A 25,427-nucleotide genomic window follows, 5' to 3' on the forward strand; every position below is an offset into this window, starting at 1 on the left:
TATTGTTCCATTACAGACACTGGTAGCAGCACAGAAATGATACTGAAGTTTACCCATGAAGTTATGCCATATATTCTAAAAGGAGAAAAATGGTGTCAGCATGCCCCCATGTGGTTGTAGACTCCTGTACACAGTACCAGAGATAGACTATTGTTTGCTCACTATTCGGGAGAGATTTAGAGGCAAATCAATCAATTTGGCATCAAATCCAAATAAAGTACATGGAGATTTAGTGGTTTTTCTTTAAATAATTCTGCTGCCCTGTTTCACTGAAAAATGAAATGAATGTATAGAAGTGCTTTTCCCCAAAATCCCCCACTATCTCAAGTGTATTGTGAAAATGTTTAATGGTTATTTATTTTCATGAGGCTTGAGACAAACTGAAAGGGATCCCTGGGGCCTTTCCTTGCTTTGCTGATATAATTGTTGCTATTCTCACTTAGAATTTTAGGTGCACTTTGTTTTAATCGGGATTTCTGGAAAAAAAAAACCCAACAGTTCTACAGGCAGATGGCAGAACCATGACGTGATGTTCTATAAATTTTGGTAGGTACCATTTGATATGGCTAGTACTCGTGTTTGCTGCCTCTGTGTGCTGGTTCAAGAAGTGTTATGTATTACAAAGTAATCAATTATATTAATTATGTTTTTTTTTTCAAAAAAGAAAAGAAAGCAATTGATAAATCAGTAATTAGAAGGGAGTGGACAGCTCTCAGCACCTCACAGGACTGGGCCCATAATGAATTTCTTCTTCTGGTGACTTTAAGCAAGTTGATGAGTTGCTTAGTTGGCAGAATTTGTGAAAATATCAGGTTTTGCACGCAAATATTCCTGAGGGAAAAACTGGTCATTTTACAGGCATAGTCTTGGTTCTGGGTACAACAGACACTGCCTTTCTGACAGCTGAGATCAGAAGAAGTGCTTCTCTTAAAAGTAGTTAGATTTGCACTTTTGGGAGCATTAGAATATTTTTGGTATTGGGCCTTCAATGCTGAAGCTCATTCCTGTTGCTGGCTTGCAAGATCTCAAGTTTAAGAACAAATAAATTGGCATTCTGGATCAGACCAATGGGTCTTGAAGCCTAGAATCCTGTCTCTGAGAGTGGCCAACACCAGATGCTTCAGAGGATGCAGCATAAAACCCCAGAGTGTGCAATTTACATTTGTTGACCTTCAGGGCACGGTATAAGGTCCATTCATTTGCTCATGCTCTTGCTTGAAGTGGTGTGAACAATATCATAAATAATGCATGGATTTCCCAATTAATAGGGATGGTTTAAAAAAGGTTTTGCCTTGCATTATACCATCATGGCATCCAGAAATTAATTTTGATGCTGCCACTCTTGACAGGGTTCATTTTAAAAGTGATTTGTTGATTTAAAGTCAACCCAAGGCCTTGGCATTGAATACACATTACTGAAAATACAAATAATGAATAAATCAAGTAAAGGGCTGCAATTCAGAAGTTAATAGAAACACAGATATTAGGGATGGCAGACCCTACTATATTTGGTCATCTTGTGTAATGCAGGACTGTCCACTACACTCAATTTTCTAGTGTTTTGTTCAGTTTAATTTTAAAAGTCCCAAGTGAAAGACTATACGCAGTGTAATCGTGTTACTGTCAAGAGAATTTTCCTGAAAGTAGGACTAAAATTTTCCTTTCTTAATTTTATTCCATTAATCCTACATTTAAATCCTCTCCCTCTTTGATGTTTGCCCTCTTCATATATTTATAGACTGTTCTCTATACCTCTTAACTTTCTGCACATATATAGAACTTTCAGTCGTCCAAGATGGCAGCTATCATACTATGAAAAGTGGTTTAACATAAACTCATATTTTAGCAGCTACAAAGAAAGATTTGCAGTTTATCCTTAAGGGATGTACTGTAAGGTATATCTCTAATTCTGCTCTACCGCATATCAATGATATTTCCAAAAATTGGATGCCCCATGCTTCCAATATTACATTTTTTCAAATTTTGTATATAGCTCTTGCATAAATTATTTATATATTGTGATGGGGCAAGGCCAGATGGCTATAGAAAAGTAGTGGGAGATAGATACATTAGCTCCAGGCTAAACAAATCCCTGGTACCAGGTTAAGTTAAATGGAAGCTGCTCCAGGTCAATTAAGACACCTGGGGCCAATTAAGAACTTTCCAGAAGGCAGGGAGAAGGCTAGGTTGATTGGGACACCTGAAGCCAATCAAGGGCTGGCTGAAACTAGTTAAAAGCCTCCCAGTCAGACAGGTGGATGTGCATGTCAGGAGCTGTGGGAGGAAGTTGCGCTGTTGGAGAGGCTGAGTAGTACACACCATATCAGGCACGAGGAAGGAGGCCCTTAGGTAAGGGTGAAGTGGAGCTTGAGGAAGTGAGGGCTGCTGTGGGGGAAGTAGCCCAGGGAATTGTACATGTCATGTTTCTAAAAGGTCAGCTACCATAGCTGATACTATTACGGTCCCTGGACTGGAGCCCAGAGTAGAGGGTGGGCCCGGGCTCCCCCCCTAACCTTTGCCCCCTGATTAATCACTGAGACTGGGAGACAACAGAGACTGTGCAAGGAAGGATAACTTCTCCTCACCTCCCTTGCTGGCTTATGATGAAAACGGCTCAGTAGACTGTGACCCTTGTCTCTAGAGAAAGAAGGGTTACGTGGAGGGTCACAGTGAGCCTCTGAGGCTAGCGAAATCTGCCAGGAAACGCGGGACTCACGGAAGCAAGGACAGAGCTTTGTCACAGTATGTACGTATTTATACATATATATTCCATAAACTTTTGTGTCATAAGCCAACTAAATACAACAATCTAAAATTCCATTGGGGCATGTTATTCTATATTTGCATAAAACTGTTGAATTAATGCAACATAATTTTGAACCATCAATGTAACATGAAAACAAAAGAAAACTGAACTGAAATGATTGGGTAATATTTAGAGGTTTTTTTTAATATTAAGGTTTTCTTAAATCTAAAAAACCCTCAGCACAATCCTTCCTGCATATTGTCTTTCACTCACCCCCATTTCCCCCCCCTCACTGAAGAATAAATGACCTTATCTTGAGAAGTGCTGATCACCTTGGTAACTCATATTGATTTTAGTGGGAAACTCCTACTGACTCCAATAGGAGGTATGGGAGCACAGAATCTCTCAACATCAGGATCATATAATCTCATGACTCTCCTTACACAGGGGTCTTTGTTCTACAATGCAAACTACATCCAAGGTATAAAGTTACATCTAACCAAAGCCCAGCTGACAGCACCTTCTCTTTCCTCTCATTTTTCCACCACAACCCACACACAGGATAAAGAGAGGTGAGAAGAGAGAGGTAGAGATAAAAAAGAGAGGATGGGGCTGAGGGAGCGAATGGTTAGAAGAGCCCACAGTCTTTCAGGTTTTCTTTGATTATGATGTCTGTTACTGCATTGAAAACAAACTTGATGTTCCGGGTGTCTGTGGCGCAGGTCATATGAGAATATATCTCCTTGTCTTCTTTCTTTAAATTCAAATCTAGGAACTGCTTCTTGATGTAATTTCCCGCATCTTCAAATGTGTTTTGTCCTAATTGGAGACAACAGTGGGTGACATAAACATTTTTCCTCAAAGGCTTCATAGCAGCTGATAACAAACAATTTTGTCAGGAAGATAACTTGAGGCACCCAAGCTTGAAATTTCTGAAACTAAGCTGAGCAGCAAAATTCATATTTCATCATATAAATAATTGGTCTGGTTTTGGGACTTGGCAAAAGGAGGAAAGCAGTAAGTGTGAGAAATAGAGGAAGACATGAGAAAATAGTAGGACAAAAATGGAAAGGAAGAAAGGAGTTGAAAATAGAAAAGAAAGGACTGGGAGAAAGGAAGGTGAGAAGAGGAAGGAGTAAAAAAAGGGAAGAAAAAGCAAGAAAACCACATAAACCTCAAATTTGAAAATTGACTAGCAATTTTGGATGGCCAACTTGAGATATCTTAAAGGGGCCTGATTTTCAGAAAGTGCTGAGAACCCATCTTCTGAAAATTAGGCCCCTTTAAAAGGTGTCTCTAGTTGGGCACTCAAATTTGCTAGACCCTTCTGAAACAATCTGGAAAATTGAGCTGTTTTTCTACTGGCAAAAGAGTTGGGGGACTTGGCAAAGGGAGGAGAGCAGTAAGTGGGAGAAACAGGAAGAGATGAGAAAATAGCAGGACAAAGATGGAAAGGAAGAAAAGAGTTGAAAATAGAAACGAAAAGGCCTGCAGGAAGGCAGGCGAGAAGAAGAAAGAGGAAAAAAGATCAAGAAAAAGCAAGAAAGCCAAATGGGTCTAAGGATGCAATATTTGTTTCTTTATGTAATTTTCCTATTTGTCCTTCCCTACAGAAAGAAGGATCCTGGAAGGAGGTTCAGGGGATCAATTTTAAGCCAAGGGCAGAATGTGGAGGAGAAAACTTTTGGCTGATTGCTGTCTGAAGACAATGGTGGGCCTCAGTCATGTTTATGCAAGGCCACGTCCTAAGCCAGCATCAGCATAGCTCCTTTGAATCTGGCCCATATTGTTTCACTGTTTGGCCTAAGTTTTCAAAATTGAGTAGCAATTTTGGGTAGCCAATTTGAGACACCTTTAAGGGGCCTGAATTTCAGAAAGTGCTGGAGAACCCATATTTTGAAAATCAGGGCCCCTGTGAAAGGTATTCCAAGTTGGAATTACTCAAAATTACTAGTCACTTTTGAAAATTTGGGCCTTAATGTACATATTAGGATAACAATCTGGAGCATGGCACTGTTTTTCTACTAGTGCAGTATAACATGACTTTATATGTTCTGCTGTACCAGCCTGTAACAATGACTTTTTTCTATATCCATAGAAATTATAACCTCCAAAAAGGACCGGCATTCACACATTTTACAGTATATCTTTATGGAATGCAGGAAAAAATGGGCGAGATTCAGGCCTGGTATAAGTAGGTGAAACTCCATTGATTTCAATGGCATTGCACCTGCTTATATTGGTTCTGAATTTGGTCTGATGTGTATCAGTATAGCATCCACACAGAATGATGATAACATAGTGTGGGTTTGTCCTAATAACCTTCTGACAGCTCTCAGCAGCTTTGCCTATGCTGACTATTTTAATGTCTTTTTCATCTTGAAACCTACAACTTACCATCATATTCTGGAAAGCAGACACTGAGATTAACTTTTGTTATTTTTTCTTGGAAGAAGTCCTTTTTATTTAGAAACAGCACAATAGAGGTGGTAGCAAAGTACTTTTGATTACAGATATGGTTGAACAGGTGAAGGCTTTCATGCATTCTGTTCTGTTAAAATGCAAAAGGTGCTGATTAGAAGCTGACAGCGTCCATCACCTTGTGTTACTTGTACTCTGATGTGCTCTTCTATCAATAAACCAGTATAGTGTGTTAAGCATTAAAAGAAGCCTATTAGGAAAAGGAAAGGGAACATAAGAACATAAGAATGGCTATACTGGCTCAGACCAAAGGTCCATCTAGCTCAGTATCCTGTCTTCCGACAGTGGCCAATGCCAGGTGCTTCAGAGGGAATGAACAGAACAGGTAGTCATCAAGTGACCCATCCCCTGTCACCCATTCCCAGCTTCTGGCAAACAGGGGAAGGGAAGGTTTCTAATGTGCCATCAGGAACACATTGAATCTTCACAACTCACAAGAGGTTGTTTTTTTTCCCTTCTGACTTACCACATTTTCATCTTCCGCCAGGATCGTGTCATAGGCACTAATTGCAACACAAAATATGATGCAAGTAACTCCTTCAAAGCAGTGCATCCACTTTTTTCTCTCTGATCGCTGTCCACCCACATCAAACATTCTGGGCAGAAAAAAATAACATGCATACTATGTGTAACAATAGATAATTGAAGACACACTCACACCTCCGAAGTACACAAAGTAACTTGAGATGTATGGATATTTTAATACGTAGCTGGCTCAAGCCTTGGGTGGGCACTATTCTCCTTCCCCCTCAGGGAAGCCAAGCAGACCTGCATTTTTTCTTCCAAGTGTATATTGGGGATCCAGTACAAATCAAAGCCCTACTTCTCCAAGGGAGCTCTGGGTGGCTGGCCCCATACATTCATGCAGAGCTCCAGTTAAGTCACTAGGGCTCCGCACAGGTGAAGGAACCCATCCACCCAGAGCTTGGTGCAGGAGTGGACGTTAAATTTTCCATTGAAATGAATGGGGGAGGGGGGCCTTTTGTAATAGGCACAGGCAGGGAGCCTCCCTAACCTTTTTAAAAAAAAGGCAATGCAAATCCATTATCATTTTCTTTGGTTAATTCTTGTGCATGTGGAGAACTGGCAGATTGATCAATAGAAAACATAGGAGTAAGGGGAAGCCAGCCACTGGTTGACCTAGCAGTAGCAATTAAGGCTCAGATTTTTAAAGGTATTTACGTATTGCTGCGCTCAGCATCACAATGCCTAACTGATTTAGGATTCAAAAAGCTAACTTTTAAAAGGGATTTAGTCACTTAGGAGCCTTTGATCATCGAGCTGAGCTATAAGGTACTAGTATATTTTTAATACGAACCCTTTCAAAAATTGTTTAATTGGAAGTATGGGTGTGTTGGCAGGGGGATGTTTTACTCTGTGTCTGGAAAAGACCTTAGTTGGAAGCAGACATGGCCAATTTTCAAGCATAAGGCAGAATTATGACAGCTGGTCATGAATTTTTCATCAATGTTTTTTCAATGAAAAATGCAGTTTCTTGAAAATCAAAATTTTCTATGGAAAATTTTTGACTTTGCTGTTTTTTTAAAATTTTTCTCAATGGAGAAAATCCAAGTGGAGTCCACTCAAATTGAAACATATTAATTTGTGAAATTGAAACATTTTGTTTTGGGACCATTTGACATTAATCTGGATTTGCCTAAATTATTCACAAGAGTTGTAGTTGAGGTGACTCATGCCCCTGTTCTTCCTTATGAGCTGGGCTCCCTGGCTGGACTACATCTCTAATGGTGCCCTGCAGTATCCCCATCCCCCACCCAGTTGGACTGTCAGGGTGCATCATGAGAATCCCATGACAGTGGTGGGAGATGGAGTCCAGCCCATAGAGGAGAATGGGGGGAATGAAGCACCCAAACTATGAGGTAGCGGGGGAGTTGTGGCAGTTAGATATTGAACAAAGCTGAAACTAAATATTGTGATTTGGTTCAACAAACTGAAATGAAACATTGAAGATTTCAAAATGTTGGACCATTTAGTTTTGATCAATATTTTTCAGAACTTTTGTTCCAAGAAAACAAATGTTGAAGTACTGGAATTTCACATGGGACAGAAATTCCAATTTTTGACCCACACTAATAATTTTCAATGCCAATGCAAATCATAGTTCTTCTTGCTGTAAAAAAAAAAAAGAAGAAGAAGAAAGAAAGAAAGTAGATGCAAATCCATAACAGTAAAATATTTGCATGCTGTTAAAATCATTTAGGTAACCAGATTGCACAGGAGTCACAAGCCACCATGCAGGTGGCACAGCATGAAACCTGATTCTTAGACGTTTGCAAATGTAAAGATGCCCTTTTAGGTCTCTGATGCTGCAATCCGTACACAGACAGGAAGACAGTGGGAGTTGTGCCTGAGTATGGGCTGCAAGATTAAACCCTAATTCAAATTCCTCAGGGATCTCTTAAAAACCATTTCATTATGAACTTAAACTTGGTAAGTTCACGACATAGTATTTTGCTTGTTTCAGTTATGAACTATCAAATAAGTAATAGAGGATTCAAAGATGCCACAACTGAGTTATTAATAAACCAGCCTTTTTGGATAAGTAGCATCCGGAGGAATCAGCCTTTTGTAATTATTTTTTCAACCTTTACAAAGACCTTGAAATGTGACAGACCCAGCAAGAAGCATCAGAGGGTTTTATACCTGAAGTTCATATCTTTGAAGGAAAACTGAGTCTCAATAATTCCAGTTGTTTTCACTCGTGAACGCAGAACATCTTGGTCATTGGGAACATATCCAGGAGCTGTCAGCCTGTCCAGATCATTGAGATAGCTAAAGAAATTGAGCAGAGTTTAATAATCCGTGAATCAAGGGAGATTTCTGATACCAATAAAACTGAGTGGTTTTTTCCCAATATAAATGGGCCTGTGTTTACTTCTTTCTCTCTTCCACTCCTGTAAACTGGGAGAAACTCCACTAAAGTCAATGGAGTTACACTTGTGTCAAAGTGTTTATTTGGACTCATTCTACTCTCACATACAGAGTGGTGTCCCATAGGTTTCAATGGGGATCTGCCCTCAGAAGCAAGAAAAGAATTTAGCATCTGCTGGAAAACTTCAACTCCAGCACATCTTTAATCTTCCTCAAGAATGCTAAGAAAGCACAGATCAGAAAGGTAGTTTGTCTAGTTAACTTAGTTCAATCAAGTAGAAGTTTCCATCATGACAAAATCCCTCTGATAGAAGGAGATCTTCCAGGAAACTGAGCATCAGACAATGTTCCCAGGTTGTTGCTATAATATCTTTCCTCTTCTAAATGGAATAATGTAATAATGACTGAACATAATGGTTCAGAAGAATTCACAATTAAGGTTAATTTCCCTGCACATGCATGAATTTACAAGTTGAAGGTCCAGGAATGTGTGTGTCTTCTTTATTATTAATTACTACTGTTGATTCACATTTATATTATAGTAGCACAGGGAGGCCTTAACCCAAGTTGGGGGCCCATTTTGTTAATATCCTCACAACACCCCTGTGAAATGGGGAGTACTATCCCCATTCTACCAAGGGGTAAACTAGGCACAGAAGTTTATATGCCTTGCCTGGAATCACACAGGAAGTCTGTGGCAGAGCCAGGGATTGAACCAGATCTCATGAGTCTTGAGTGCATTGACCATCCTGAAGCTCACCCTTCTCCTATCTCTTTTAACTTCAAGTAAAGGTTTAGAAATGGCTCATCAGTAACCCAACTCCCTAACATGTAAAGATTCCCTCCATTAAGAAGTTAAACGCTAACATAAAGAGAGTTATGAACTAGCAACAAAAAGGAAGGCAAGAACTTTTTTGGCTTATAAGTATATTGACTCTTACAATTGATATCCAAATAGTGAACAAAATGTAAAGGCAAAATACATCAGTTTTGATATGTGGTTTAACAATGGTGTCATCATCTTCAGACCTCTGGGATGTCTCTGAGCCGGCACTTTTTCAGTGATTTGTGTATCAAAGACAAACAATGAATGTAGCCCAAATGGAAGTCTCTCTGATGTTTGTTAGGCTTTGTGCTTTTTTCATCTCTCACACAAGGTTTAGCCTGTGTGCGATGTGCCTATGTACAGTTCAGCTAATTGGAGAACTACAAAAGCAAACACCGCAACTCACCATCGTAATCCGGCAATGTTTAACATACCTGCAAATTTAAAAAGTGCTGGGATTTTCCAGTCCTTGCAGATTAGTAAACAAATGGGATTTTCATATTGCAAACTAAATAGACTTCACAGAAGAAGGAAGGAGTACTTCAGCTCAGCTGAGCATTTCAATGTCAGCCTGTTATATATGTCCAGCAGAAATGGCTGACCTATTGTTTTAAAATTGCCATCAAATTCTTGTTCATTGGATCTAAATTTCTGTTCTCTGAGCACGGGTCCTAGCAGTTACTCTAGCCAGAGGTCAGTTTGTGGGAGTCAGGAGCCACGGCAGTCTTCACTATGTGTAAAAGTGGTAAAGCACATGTGTATATGCTAGTCAGTATACACACACCTTGGGTCTTCTTAAACACAAAAACAGTTAAGTGCCTAAACAAGCCAGAGGCATTAAGTGCTTGTTCTGTCATTCCATAGTTCAGGCTGCAACTGAATTTCTATTATAACCCTAATTTTTCCCCTGTTACACTGACCTTAAATTTGGATAAATTGTGTCTGATTCCAAGATAAAAAATTTCAGCCAAATTTGAACTGATTTGAACAAGGAATTTCTAAATTATGATACCCTAAACATAGAGATGGTCTCCAGAGTTCAAGAAGTTTAAGAAAAAACAAAAAAACAATAAAAAAACACCGGAAAGAAGGAGAGTGTCCAAACTTACTGGACTCACCTAACAAAAAAGTTCAAAGATCAGTCAATGAAACTCTTGGGGCCAGATCCTCAGCAGGTATAAATTGGAGTATCTCCATAGAAATAAGTGGAGCTATACTGAATTACATCCTCTGAGGAAGTGTCTTTTATTCTGCATTATTTGAATTACAATAGCATTTAGGGGCCACAGTCATGGATCAGGACCCCATCGTGCTAGGCCCTGAAAAAAACACAGAACAAAAAGATAGTCTCTACTCCAAAGCGCTTACAATCTAAGTAGTTTTAAAAGCAATTTAAGTGCAATGTTAGAATGGCTGGTTGGCTCCAGTAGGCTTTAAACTGACCATGAGAGCTTTGAATGCAATGACAAAACTCACCTGCACTTTAACAGTACAGAATCAGGGTCTAAAGCAGGGATTGTCAACCTTTGGCACGCGGCACGCCAAGGAAATCCACTGGCAGGCTGGGATGGTTTGTTTACCTGCAGCGTCCACAGGTTTGGCCAATTGCATCTCCCACTGGCCGCAGTTCGCCGTTCCAGGCCAATGGGGTCTGCGGGAAGCGGCGTGGGCCGAGGTATGTGCTGGCCGCCACTTCTCGCAGCCCCCATTGGCCTGGAACAGCAAACCACGGCCAGTGGGAGCTGCAGTCGGCCAAACCTGCAGACGCTGCAGGTAAACACACCATCCCAGCCCGCCAGCAGATTTTCCTGATGGGCCGCATGCCAAAGGTTGCCGATCCCTGCTCTAAAGGTCTGATTTTCAAAGGTATTTAGGTGCCTAAAGATGCACATTGATATCTAGTGGTATTTTAAAAGTATCCATTATCTCTTCATCATTTACCACTCTACCAATCTTGTGTCTTCCACACATTTTTATCAACAATGATTTTCTGTTTACTTCCTGATCATTGATGAAAATCTTGGCTAGCATCTGGCCTATGTGGTGTATTGAAAATGGTGTTAAAATTACAAGCTATCACTTTAAGTTTGCAAGGGGTTTGAAGGGAAGTGGGTCTTTCAGAGTCAGTCTCCAAGAGCCAGCCTAGAGTAAGGTAGGATAAGTTATGCCTCTCTACTTTCTCACTGTTTTTGGTTCTTTGTGTTATGGTTCTGGATTTTAAGAAATAAATTAGTGTTACATTCCAATTGCAACCTTCCAGAAAGAGTATTTTTTATACAATTTCTCTGATTGAATGCTATGAACATAATAGTCTAGTACCAACCCCAGGGAAACCACACTAGAAAACACTTCCTTTCAGTGATGATTTCCCATTGATAGCTACTTTGAAATCTGGCCGCTAGCCATTCTTAATCCATGTAATTGATATTGTATAGTACTAATTCTTTAGTCTGAATGTTGTGTTGTACGAAATCAAATTCCCTACAAAAGTCTAAGAATATTTCAACTATTTTATCAACCAAATTTCAAAGAATGAAATATCTTCTTATCATTACTTGTTTTCTTTGTTTAAATGTGACTAATGCATCATAGGCAAATCAAAAATTGTCTTGTTTTTTTTCAAGTTACCATGCATTTATTTTCACCCACCACATTTGCTGCATCCCTGCCTTTCTCACGATATTCAGGCTATACTTGCTATATTTCCTTGATAGCAATAATAAATGAATGGCTAGTAGAAACTACCTTTTAAAAGCTCTGGTAAAGACCATCTAATTTTAGGTCTTTCTTGCACATCACTGCAATATCTAAACGCTCTTAAGGGAAAATTCTTGTCACTTACTAAACTGCTGAGTCGTTGAGCTGATATTCTGCTGCCCTTTCAAAGCAGGCTTGGATTCGGGGGTCATTCCATAGTCACTTTATGATTTCAGACAATTCAGGAGTCATGGATCCATCCTCTAGAGAATTTGCCATAGTGTACAGTTGTCTTTCATCTTCCTAAAGGGAAATTTCAGTAAATATAGTTCAAACATATTGTGGTCCTTGATCTCTTTCTGAAATATACTTATTCTATAATGAATCACAGTGGTTTAGAAATTTCTCATTCTTGCAGGTTTTTTTGTCGTTGTTATGTTGATCTGTGCAACTTTTCTGTGTGTGGGGAGGTGGGGGGGCACATACACACACCTTCATGGCCTCGCAGCTTATCACACCACCTTCTGGTGCAGGTCCAAAGCAGGACTTAAGTGGTTAAGAAAGCATCCTCTGGCTTTCTGTACCACAGGTCAGTTTCATCCTAATAGAGCTATTCACAGCAGATCGATATGGCAAGAAAGATTTTTTTATGTAGTGTCAGAGACATGTCGTCTGAGCTAAAGTGTTAGTGAGATTTAAGACTTAAATATTTCCTAAGGATATTTTTAATGTAATTTGAAAAAAAATATTACACAGGTTTTGCTAGCTTTAGGGCACTACCCCCCCCCCAAAAAAAAAAAAAAAGCTGATAAGTGAATCCAGCTAATGAATGCATTTCCCTTCTGATGTGGACTTTAGGGACGGAACCTGTAATTGAAAAAGAAAAGAGTGGCAGTTTTAAATATATTATTCATAGTTGTGTGCATCCTGTTGTAATTAATCAACAAAAGACTGCAGGCAATGTACTGTGTGGAACATATATATATTTTTCAATACCCAGTGGCTGAGAAGCAGAATTTAAATAAAGAGCTTGATTATATAAGGATCACTTGATACACTGTCATATCAGTGGATAATTATAGAAAATAATCCCTTACCATCATTTCTCACCAAGCTAAGTAATATAATAAGACAACTGAAATGACTGCAACCAGATATTAATTTGAATGTGTATTATGGCTGTTCAACACCAGGCTACTGAGTTAGGTGCCTAAGTAAGGATTTAAAAACCTACTTTTGAGCACACAGTTTTGATAATGTTGGCATTTGCCCAGAGTAAGATGCAGCAAGCCTTTCACAGAATGAGCTCAAGGTGTCCTAATTCCAAGTCTTGTGTTCTAACCATTGGAACAAATTGTCTGTTCTCTTTTTAATTTTTGAAAGTTTGTTTTGTTTTGTTACTTTTCCTGGGTCCCTTTCACCACTCCCAGATAGATACTGTAGAGTGAATGAAGCTGATTGCAGAAAGTTAAGTTGGTTACTGTAACATGTGAAGCAAATGAATCACAATGAAGAAATAACTAGAACTGATTGAAAATATGATATTTTGAAAGTTTTGAAGAATAAAAATGGATGCGTTTGAAAAAATTAATGAAATATTCTCCCTTTTTTTTGCTCTAAAACAAAACAAACTCTTCCCTTTATTTTAAATTATAGCAGTAGTGATCAATACTGGCTAAAAAGGCAGGAGCACTGTCTAGTAGATCCTCTCTGTTCCTAAATGTGATCACTGAAGGCAGGGACTGTGTCTTAATGAATCCTATTCATGTTGACTTGAGTCAATACTGCTCAGTGAAAGTAAAGGTGACAGAATTAAGCCTTATCCTATATCTACACAATATTGAGCACAATAGCTACATCACTAATAACAAAACTACTTCCTCCAAGTTTTCTGGTGGAAAGTGTCATTTAGAGAAAACAAGAGAAAAATACAACAGATGTTGAGCATGAATCATGAAAGCCGATTGGGTCCTGTGGACCATATATTATATGTCTATTTCTCTTTCTAGTATATCCAGCATCAGTAAAATACAAACACTGGAGTCAAATATATTTCACAAAATTTGACAGACTTGGGTGTCATATACCTCAGAATATCCAATTACATTGGATAGAATGAAAGAGGATGCTGCTCTAGATGTAGAGTCTTGGTCTGATCTGAAATGTAAGTTTCTTTATTCCTATCTCAAATGAATAAGTAAAGTATTTTAATTGAAGGTTGTTTAAAAAAATGGATTAGCCATAAGGATCTGTGAAACTCAGTAGTTTCACCCAAAGAACTTTGTGCAAACATTTTCTTTTGCTTCAGTCTTCATAGGTTTGGGTTTGAACAAAACTTGCATCTAAAAGCAAAGCCCTGTTGAAATCAATGAGTATTGTCCAGTCTCAGGTCAAAACTGTGAGAAATGATCAGAATATAAGAATGCCATACTGGGTCTGACCAATGGTCCATCCAGCCTAGTATCCTGTCGTCTGATAGTGGCCAATACCAGGTGCTTCACAGGGAATGAACATAATAGATAATCAAGTGATCCATCCCACGTTGCCCATTCCCAGCTTCTGGCAAAGAGAGGCCAGGAACACTTCAGAGCATTGTTTTGCATCCCTGCCCATCCTGGCTAGTAGCCATTGATGGACCTATCCTCCATGAACTAATCTAGTTCTCTTTTGAACCCTTTTATAGTCCTGGCCTTCACAACATCCTCTGGCAAAGAGTTTCACAGATTAACTGTGTGTTGTGTGAAGAAATACTTCCTTTTGTTTATTTTAAACTTGCTGCCTATTAATTTCTTAATTAATAGTTCTTGTTTTAGGAGAAGGGGTAAACAACACTTCCTTATTTACTTTCTCCACACCAGTCATGATTTTATAGACCTCTATCATATCCCTCCTTAGTCATCTCTTTTCCAAGCTGAAAAGACCCAGGCTTATTAATCTCTCCTATATGGAAGCTGTTCCCCATACCCATGAACTCTGGATGATGTAATGGAAAGCATAATTTAGTCCAGGTTCACCAAGAAGGAGCATCAAGTGGTGGATCCTTGGAACAAACGTGACATGCATTTCTAGTTCATAATGAAACTCAAATGGTTTTGCGTTTCATCACAAATTTTTCACGCATCTCTAGTTATGAATAAAACATTATATGGGCAGACTCATTGTATTATTAGTTATAAACTAGCAGTATTTATATTTTTCTACATTTCATCATTCTTCATTTTCTTCAAACTGTAAAGTGTTTGTTTATCATTTTTAGGCCAAAATACCATATGCCATTATCATAAAATGCTGCCTTTTGGAATAAGAAGTTAATTTCACATAAGTGGCTTCAATTCAATATTAAATAAATCTTTGGGGAATATCTATATTGAACATAAGGGTAACATTCAATAAGCAGTTCATGCCATAACTAGAAAAGTCAATTGAAATTTTGGTTATGCTTAAGCCTTTGAGAAATTTGCAACAGGATATGAATTCTACAGCAACAACAATACGCTTAGATGGCAACGATCCATGGCACCAAATGTCCATGGCCACATTGTACAGCTTTACTCCTGGTATCTAAAAGCACCCCAGAGTTATTACTGATCTGGTGCAGCCAGATTAATTGTGGATGACCATGTGGCTGGTGCCAGTCTTTGGCTGAGCAGTGCCCCCTCCTGACCTCAAATCCGACCTTTAGGGCTCGATGTGCGGGAGCTTTATCTCTGAGTTGGGCTATATGACCAAAAAGTGTCAGCCAGCAGTGACCATTAAGGTCTTCAGTCCTCTCAAGGCCAGTTCTTAAGAATACATCCCTATTATTGATAAAATCAAACCATCTTATGCCCAATAGTCACCACTGGCAATGCATATGGAATGCGTCCAACCTTCTGATGTCTTGTGTAAGCAATGTCCATGTTTCAGTTCCATATAAGGGGATCGGAAGTACACAGATTTGATAAATCTGAACTTTTTCATATAATTTCACTTTCTTTTGGCTCCAGAGCCTATGCAGGTCCTTCAGGGCAGAGGCTGCTGAACTGATTCTGCTCAGGGTGTCTGGCTGTACCCATTTGATGACAATTTACTGCTAGATACATGAAATCATCCACTACTTCCATGGTTTGTCAGGAAGCACAGATGTCCTGTATCAGAAATTTTGCGCCATCACTCTGGATTTTTGGTTTTGCCAGAGAAACTCTTAGTCCAAGGGCAGCTGCCATGTGTCGAAAGCTCTCTAGTGCCTCTTTAAAGTAATTTGCACCCTGTCCAAAAAGGACAACATCATCTACTTAATCCAGGTCTGTATTAGAAGTTAAATTGACAGTTATACACATATTTGCAGAGATATGTTCAAGGAACCAATCCACTGCACGACTGAACAGGATTGGGGCCAGGACAACATCCCTGATTCACCTCTGATCTAGTGTAAAACCTCTCAGATGTATGGGTCCCCCATCACATCCATGTCCCCGGTCATTATGCAGATCGTTAATTAACCTCAAGAGGATGTCAGGAATGCAAGTGCCTCATATAGCCTTCCATAGGGCAGCTCTGGTGACAGAATCAAAGACAGTCTTTAGGTCTACATATATTGCTGTCAAAGACATAAGAACAAAAGAATGGCCATACTGGGTCAGACCAAAGGTCCATCTAGCCCAGTGTCCTGTCTTCCAACAGTGGCCAATGCTAGGTGCCCCAGAGGGAATGAACAGAACAGGTAATCATCAAGTGATCCATTCCTTGTCACTCATTCCCGGCTTCTGGCAAACAGACAGTAGGGACACCATTCCTGCCCATTCTGGCTAATAGCCATTGAAGGACCTATCCTCCATGAATTTATTTCGTTCTTTTTTGATCCCTGTTATAGCCTTGGCCTTCACAACAACCTCTGGCAAGGAGTTCCACAGGTTGACTGTGTGTTGTGTGAAGAAATACTTCCTTGTGTTTGTTTTAAACCTGCTGCCTATTAATTTCATTTGGTGACCCCTAGTTCTTATGTTATGAGAAGGAGTAAATAACACTTCCTTATTCACTTCCTCCACACCAGTCATGATTTTATAGAACTCTATCATATCCCCCCTATTTGTCTTTTTTCCAAGCTGAAAAGTCCCAGTTTTATTAATCTCTCCTCATATACCTTTTTTGAGATGGAGTGTCCACATCTGCATGCAGTATTCAAGATATGGGAGTACCATGGATTTATATAGAGGCAATATGATATTTTCTGTCTTATTATCTATCCCTTTCTTAATGATTCCCAACATTCTGCTCATTTTTTTGACTGTTGCTGCACATTAAGTGGATGTTTTCAGAGAACTATCCACAATGACTCCAAGATCTTTTTCTTGAGTGGTATCAGCTAATTTAGATCCCATCACTTTATATGTATAGTTGGGATTATGTTTTACAATGTCCATTACTTTGCATTTCTCAACATTTAATCTCATCTGCCATTTTGTTGCCCAGTCACCCAGTTTTGAGAGATCCATTTGTAGCTCTTCACAGTCTGCTGGGACTTAACTGTTTTGAGAAGTTTTGTATCGTCTGCAAATTTTCCCACCTTTTGCCACCACTGAATTTGTGATAGATCTCAAATAAAAGACAAAAAGCAAGTGTAGTGTGCATTGTAGATTGCCTAGCAGTGAATCCCGCTTGCTCTGGACAATGGCATTTCACAACGAAAGGCTGGAGGTAGATGAGTAGGACACATATAAAAACTTTTCTGGGAAAAGCAGGGTTATTGGCCTGTAGCTACTGCACTCAGTGCATGGACCTTTGCACTTATAAAGTGGGATGGTGATCCCTTTCTTCCACTCCACTGAAACCTTCCCAGTAGTACAAGCCCAGACAAAAATGCTGCTCTTCTGGGTTCTCTGGTGTTGCTGAGAAATTCAGGTGTTATGCTATTGGGTCTGGCAGCTTTGCAGTTTCTTCATGGCAGTGATACTCTTCCCATGTAGGAACATCTATACAGGTTTCAGGGTCAGGAAATGCAACTACTAGTAATGCATCCATATATGGGCATGGAGTTAATTCACAATTGTTAAGAGCAGTCTCATAATATTCTTTCCATCTTTGCAGGACTTCTTGGGTCAAACATGTTTTACTCATCAGCTGTATTTATCCACATAAACCTCATGCAAAGTCCAGTTTTGATCGAAGTGAGTAAGTAGCTTTGAATGCAGAGAATAATTTATTAGATCTTATTCCATCTTCTGTCTCTTTTGCCAAGTTGTCAAAATAAGCTTCATGCCCCATTTTTACTCTCAACCAAAAAGTGCCTTGTCAATGGCACCATGGCAAACACCTTGTTCAGCAGCATCATGGCTCTGTTTAGCCTTAGATTTCTTTTGCAAAATTTGAAATATCTCATCAGATAGCCAAGGGAATCACTTGTAGCATTCCAGTTTGGGAACAGCATCTCTGGCTTCTTGGATGATTGTATTTATGGCTGTCCAAGCTGATTCTACGTCATCTGAGAGAGCACCATGTGTGTCAAATTTGTTCTCTATTGTGACGGAGTTAGCAAGTGCTGAATTTTCACAGATGCATTTTGCCTTATGTGTCATAAGAGGCACAGCCTTGCAGTGAAATCAGGAGGTAACTGCCATTTTAGCAACAAGGAGATGGTCAGTACCTGCTGGGGCTTCTCCACTCTGAAAGCCCAATATGACCTTACTATACTGTGATTCCAGATCAATAGATGTGAATTGTAGGGAATATATGTGTTAATTACCGGGAATTGATTAATCATAGCATTAAATGGAAAGATGTAGGCCCTTATTTGAGTTCTGTCCCTGCGGCTCCTGGTGATAGTGATGGGAGCTTTGCATGAAAAGTCTGGGATAATAGACTTTCTTGTGTGGAGGAAGTGAGAATTACTTGTATGTCTGTATCTCTAAAGAGTAGACCTAACGCTTTCATTTTGCATATGGAACATTAATACATAATAGGACTTCAAAGTAGCTGGTCCGTGTGCAAGGGCACAAAGTGTGTGTGAGGGAGCAAGGGGCTTCCCTCCTCCTTTACTCCCTGTGCACTCCACCGTGTGCAAGCCACAGTGGCAATATTTGATGGGTACTCAGGGATTGGAAAGTACCAGCACCACTAGTGCCACCAGCCACCCTCATGAGGCTGGAGAGAGAAGTGGGGGGTGGAGGTCACGTCTTCCTCTGTGCACCACCAGCAGAATTAAGCAACCACACAGGGGAGGAGGCGCTGCACCCCTTACAGATGCAGTGGTGGGTGTGCTGCTTCTGCACAATGTGGGAGCTCTGGGGAGCACAAGCAGGCCATGTAACTCTGCACTACTCTCACCATGGCTGTGACCTTTCAGCCCCCAAACTGAGCCCCCAAATTTGTCCATAAAAGGGAAAAATTCATTGCACTTCCCAACAGCAGTGGAAAAGTAGCTATTAAACACAAAGGGATTCTCTCTCTTATTAGTGGCGAGGAGGTGAGTTACTGGTTTGGGTTCTGGGCAATATTTGTACAAATTGAATAACATTTTACTCAAAAGTTTAGATCTCGAATCTCATGTGTCAGCCTTCAAAAAAATGTTCAATTCAGTGTTAAATGTTACAATTCAGATGCCGAAGGACACAGTGACACAAACAAAATTCAAGAAGAATAAATGTGTCCACTACAGTAAAACAAAGGCTGAGCTCTCTTGCTATCCCATAGGCATCCATTATCTTGATACAAACGTTTGTATTTGTATGCCTTTTCAAAGGCACAGATGTCATACTCACTTTACTGGCTGAGTTTTTATGATCAATCCCTAAAGTGGATATTGCCTTCACGATAGCCAGGATGGATTGCAATATGTTACTGAAAATGACAGATCTGAACTCCATGCATTCCTGATCTGTGAAGCCATCTTTATGGATGATCCTGTGATGCAAATAGAAAAACAGATCTCAGATAACTTTCAAGTAAAGGTTCAAGAAGAGCTGGATAACAAGTGCTTTTGAATTCTGTTTGAATACTAAGAAGAACTTAATGTAGCCTCCTCTAGAAGAACCATTTGTAAATCAGGAAATGTGAAGCCAATTGTGAGTCTCTGAAGTCAGTCAGCTCTTCTGGCTGGTGAAGAGGTGGGTAGGTTCAAGACCACTATCTCTACACATCTCTGCCCACATTGGAGTGGCTAATATAGTAGGGAACTAGCAGGGAACAGTCCTTTGGCTAAAGGGAACAAAAGGACTGGGATGGTAGCTCTCCTGTTTCACAGCCAGATGGACAGTGAGGATGAATGGAAGATCTAACACTGAGGGATAGATTGGAACTTCATGATCTGTCTGAGTTAGGGGTGGCACCTAATTTCACTGCTCCAGGAGCAGCCCAGAGAACAAATTGTTACTCAGGTCGGGTCTACACTACAGACCTATATCGGTATAACTACATTGCTCAGAGGTGTGAAAAATCCACGACCCTGAGCGACATAGTTATACCGATCTAACCCTGCCATGTAGATGGTGCTATCTTGACTGGAGAGCTTCTCCTGTTGCCATAGCTACTGTCTCTCAGGGAAGTGGATTAACTACACCAACAAGAGAAGCTCTCCCTTTGGCATAGTCATGTCTTCACTTAAGTGCTACCATGGTGCCCCGGTGCATGAAAACAAACCCTCTGACACAATTCCTCACTGACTCTGGAGGGGAATAAGTTACTTCCCCTCATTTTGGGGTGCAGCTTACTCCTTGCTGTGCATCCAGCTAGGTGTTTGACTGGAAATACAGGGCAGAGAGCCAAGGCTACTCCCACTCCTCCCACTCTTCCTGCCCATTTACTCAAAGGTGAAGAAAGGGTACCAAGTGAGCTACTCCTGCTGTTTCCCTGTAGCCAGAATTACAATCCAAACAGGGCTAAGTAGTACTCCCTGCCCAGTAGAATAAGGGCTGTGACAATGTAGTTCTGAATGAACAGAAGTGTAGAGCGAGACTTTTCTTGCAAGGCACAAGCCTACACTAAGGCCTTGTTTACACTACACAGTTTTGTTGGCAAAACAGTGGAGGTGTACCCACTGCAATGCTCCTTCTGCCAACAAAACTCTCCTGCGTTGCCGACAAAATATAACCACCTCGACAAGAGGCGAAGAGCTTTTTGCGGCAACGTTATATCGATAAAGTGTCAGTGTAGACACTGCACTTGGTTATGTTGCTGTAAATGGCCTCCAGGAGGTGTCCCACAGTGCCGTTTGTGACTGCTCTGGTCAGCAGTTAGCACCCAGGTACACAGGCATCCACCCCTCCTCCTTTAAAGACCTGGGAATTTTTGAAATTCCACTTCCTGTTTTCTTGGCATGGACAGCTCTCACAGCATCTTCGCAGATGACAATGGTGGCTCCACACAGCAAATGCTGTCCTGCTTGGAGCACACCTGAGTTGTTGGATCTGCTGGCACTGTGAGGAGAGGAGGCAGAGCAGTCCCAGCTGCGCTCCAGCCATAGGCACTTTTATACCTATGGCCAGATTTCTCATGGCATTCTGGAGAAGGGCTACAAATCGTACACATAGCAGGGCCATGCAAAGATAAAAGAGCTGAGGTAAGCATATCAGAATGCAAGGGAGTGAAACCTTTGCTCTGATGCTGCACCGAAAACTTTACGCTTCTATAAGGAGCTGGTCACCATCCTCTGCAGTGACCCCACCTTCACCACTGTCAAGGTTCCTCCCCCACTCTGAACTCTAGGGTACAGATGTGGGGACCTGCATGAAAAACCTCCTAAGCTTATCTTTACCAGCTTAGGTCAAAACTTCCCTAAGGTACAAAATATTCCACCCTTTGTCCTTGGACTGGCCGCTACCACCACCAAACTAATACTGGTTACTGGGGAAGAGCTGTTTGGACGCGTCCTTCCCCCCAAAATACTTCCCAAAACCTTGCACCCCACTTCCTGGACAAGGTTTGGTAAAAAGCCTCACCAATTTGCCTAGGTGACTACAGACCCAGACCCTTGGATCTTAAGAACAATGAACAATCCTCCCAACACTTGCACCCCCCTTTCCTGGGAAATGTTGGATAAAAAGCCTCACCAATTTGCATAGGTGACCACAGACCCAAACCCTTGGATCTGAGAACAATGAAAAAGCATTCAGTTTTCTTACAAGAAGACTTTTAATAAAAATAGAAGTAAATAGAAATAAAGAAATCCCCCCTGTAAAATCAGGATGGTAGATATCTTATAGGTTATAGGTTTGAATCTTAGATTCAAAAACATAGAGAACCCCTCTAGGCAAAACCTTAAGTTACAAAAAAGATACACAGACAGAAATAGTTATTCTATTCAGCACAATTCTTTTCTCAGCCATTTAAAGAAATCATAATCTAACACATACCTAGCTAGATTACTTACTAAAAGTTCTGAGACTCCATTCCTGGTCTATCCCCGACAAAGACAGACTATAGACAGACACACAGACCCCTTGTTTCTCTCCCTCCTCCCAGCTTTTGAAAGTATCTTGTCTCCTCATTGGTCATTTTGGTCAGGTGCCAGCGAGGTTACCTTTAGCTTCTTAACCCTTTACAGGTGAGAGGAGCTTTCCCCTGGCCAGGAGGGATTTCAAAGGGGTTTACCCTTCCCTTTATATTTATGACAACCACCAAGAGCTCCATGGATACTTCGGCAGGGTTGGAGACTGAGGACAGTGGACTCAACCCCAAGGATAAAGTCGTGAATGAGGAGGTCAAGTTGGAGGATGATGTGCAGCATATGGCAGGGTCGTCTGGTGGTGTGGCGAGTCCAGATCTCTTTTCCAGTCCCGAGGGATCTAGCCAGTCCCAGGAGTCTGTCTCATGATACAGGAGAGAAGAGCTCTGTTCCTTCCCCCATTGTAGGAAACTTTCCCACGCCAATCAGCAATTGCTTGTGCAGGGACCAAAGCAGCACACAGGTGAGCAGTATAGCAACCTGGTCTGAAACTGTTCACACGCAGGAAGTGCACCCCTTCCCCCTGAGCTGATACAGAACTGTTTTCCATGCCCTCCCCAAACTCCTCCCACACATTCCTTCTAAGTTCCCAGCCCATCTCGGTAACTCATTCACTCCACGCTTTCGGACAGCTTCCAAAATGATAGCTGAACTTATAAACAGGTATGAGAGCCTATACTGCCCTTTACTATTATATCCCTTCCCACCAAGCCTTTTGTGTATGTTGTTAATTGGTATTTAATAAAAATAAACTCTCTGAAAGATAACCAATCTTTATTTGTCTCCAAAACATGGTGATTGCTGCTGGAATTAATACACGACGGCAATTTCATCATTGGCTGATTACAAATCCTGATCCGGAATCATCAAAATTTTCATGAAAGTTAACAAAGCATGGTAGAGTGCTGTATAGAAAGACACATTACTGCTGCTCATTGTCAAGATGTTGCCTCAAACCTTCCCTGATTTAAATAGCCCTCCTCCCCCCCATTGTGTTCCTCTATTAGTCCTGGTATCTGGCTGCTCAAAATCAGATGCCAGGCGATCCACCTTCATACTCCATCCTGGGGGAAATGTTTCACCCTTAGTATCACAAACATTATGGAGTGCACATCAGGCTTCTATGACCATGGCAATATTTTCCTCATTTAGGTCTAACCTGACATAAAGGCAGCGCCAGTGTGCTTTTAATATTCCAAAGGCACATTCTATGACCATTCTGCACCTGTTCAGCTTATTGTTGAAGTGTTCCTTGCTGCTGTCCAGGATTCCCGTGTAAGGCTTTGTGAGCCATGGGACTAAGGGGAAGGCTGGGTCTCCCAGGATCAATATGGGCATTTCAACATCTCCCACTGGAATCCTCTGTTCTAGAAAAAAAGTCCCTGCTTGTAGCTTTCTGTACAGACCAATGTTCCTAAAGATGCATGTGTCATGTACCTTCCTAGATCATCCCACTTTGATGTCAGTAAAACATCCACAGTGATCCACAAGTAGTTGAAATACCATAGAAAAATACCCCTTTCTATTGATGTACTCCATTGCAAAATGGTCTGGGGCAAAATTGCGATAGGCATACCATCTATTGCCCTGCTGCAGTTAGGGAAACCCATTGCTGGAAAGCTGTCCACTATTTCATGCACATTGCCAAGAGTCACAGTCCTTCATAGCAGGATGTGATTAATGGCCCTGCACACTGGCGTTAACACAGCCCCAGCGGTGGACTTTCCGACTCCAAATTGATTTGTAACTGTCACCACACAGCAATTGCCACATGCTTCTCCACTGAGAGGGCAGCTCTCATTTTGGTGACCTTGCGCCGCAGTGCAAGCTCCAAACACAGGAAGGTGGCTTTCCACATCCGAAAGTTCTGCAGCAACTGCTCATCATGCCAGACCTGCATAACGATGTGATTCCACCACTCAGTGCTCCACCACTCAGTGCTCCACCAAAGCCCAAAAGCGGTGCACCATTGTGTGCAGCTGCCCCATGAATGCCTAAAGTAATCTGGTGTAGTTTCTTTCCATGACAAACAGCAGGTCAGGCAACTCTGATTCCTGCTCAGATGGGGAGTTCATGATATATTGCATAACCGTCTGCAATATGTTTATAACAGTGACCACAACAGTAGAGAGCAGTGCAGGATCAATCCTTTCAGACAGAGATGGTGGGCGCACAGTAAACAGGGGCTGTTGAAAAATGCTGTGAAACGCAGTCAGAAGCCCATGGAATGATGGGATGGAAAACACTGCATCATGGGACGTGGAGCCACACCCATGATGCACTGCGATCCACTCTGCCGTCGCACACCTCCTAGCTGCAGAAGGTGGGAAGTAGCACAGTGGGATAGCGTTTCACTGTCAATACTAGAGCACCAACTGTGGACGCGCTCTGCTGACAGAAGGAGCATTGTGTGAACATGCACAAGCGATGTAATTATACTGGTTTTTGATCATTGGCATAACCTGCATCGACAAAACTGTGTAGGGTAGACAAGGCCTAGGAGAGAATGGGAGTGGACTAGAATGGAATGTCTATGAATCCTATCATATCTCTGACCTGAATCACAAAAGAAAAGGCAAAGCTACAACTTTGCATACAGTGAGGTACCAAACCCCCTCTCTAAAACAGTTCCAAAATAGCTTAAAGCTTACCTTCCTTTTTGGAAGTGCCTAGTGGTTTGAGTGACATTCTCAAAATGAATATATATTGGATCTAATTCAAAGCCCATTAAAGACAGTGGAAGGCTTCAGAGACTCCCATTGATTTCAGTGGGCTTGGCCCCAGAATGAGAAACACCTCTAGAACCTCTAGAAACGTTCAAAATGAAAGAAAAAAATGAATGCCAATTGTATGTAACATATGAGGCACGTAGAGGATACATGGTAGCATGGAGTACTTATTGGGGTGAGCGTGGAATGTCTATGTTCGTCATGAGTGGAAAACTAGGTCATGAGAAAGTCATCCAAATGAGTATTAAAAAACCTCCACATTGTACTATCCCATCTCACTTTCTGTATATGCTATTTGTTACAGAAAAAAACTATTTCCGATATGTTTTCAAGATATTTTGGAACTTGTGCAGTGACCTTTATAGCCCTCCAGCTATAAAAATCAGATGCTTTAGTACATACAATGGCATGAAATGTAAGGAAACTCCAAACTACAGAGAATTCAAAACCTAAGGCTGGCTGTTTTAGTCTGCATGCCCCATAGCAATGCATGCATTAGAGGTTGTGTGGAAGTTGTGGGATTAAAAGAACACGTTTTTACCGTCTGTTTTAAAGGGTGGGGGGTTGTGAACATCTGAAGGGAAGACAGGCAAATGCACTTATAATTTTCAGTCATTTTAAATGTTGCTATTATCCTTA

General features: G+C 40.9%; 1 protein-coding gene across 1 annotated transcript in view; it reads right to left on the reverse strand.

Annotated features, from left to right (window-relative positions):
- Positions 1–3,374: 3,374 nt before the first annotated feature.
- The window catches only part of GNAT3 (G protein subunit alpha transducin 3), a 40,682-nt gene continuing 18,629 nt past the window's right edge, over positions 3,375–25,427 (reverse strand). Inside the window, 6 exon segments of the mRNA XM_073331887.1 lie at positions 3,375–3,565; positions 5,144–5,297; positions 5,694–5,823; positions 7,892–8,020; positions 11,788–11,945; positions 19,379–19,520. Of these exon segments, the coding sequence (XP_073187988.1) occupies positions 3,375–3,565; positions 5,144–5,297; positions 5,694–5,823; positions 7,892–8,020; positions 11,788–11,945; positions 19,379–19,520 (904 nt within the window).

This window comes from Lepidochelys kempii, chromosome 1, assembly GCF_965140265.1.
Source record: "Lepidochelys kempii isolate rLepKem1 chromosome 1, rLepKem1.hap2, whole genome shotgun sequence".
Taxonomy (NCBI): Eukaryota; Metazoa; Chordata; order Testudines; family Cheloniidae; genus Lepidochelys; species Lepidochelys kempii.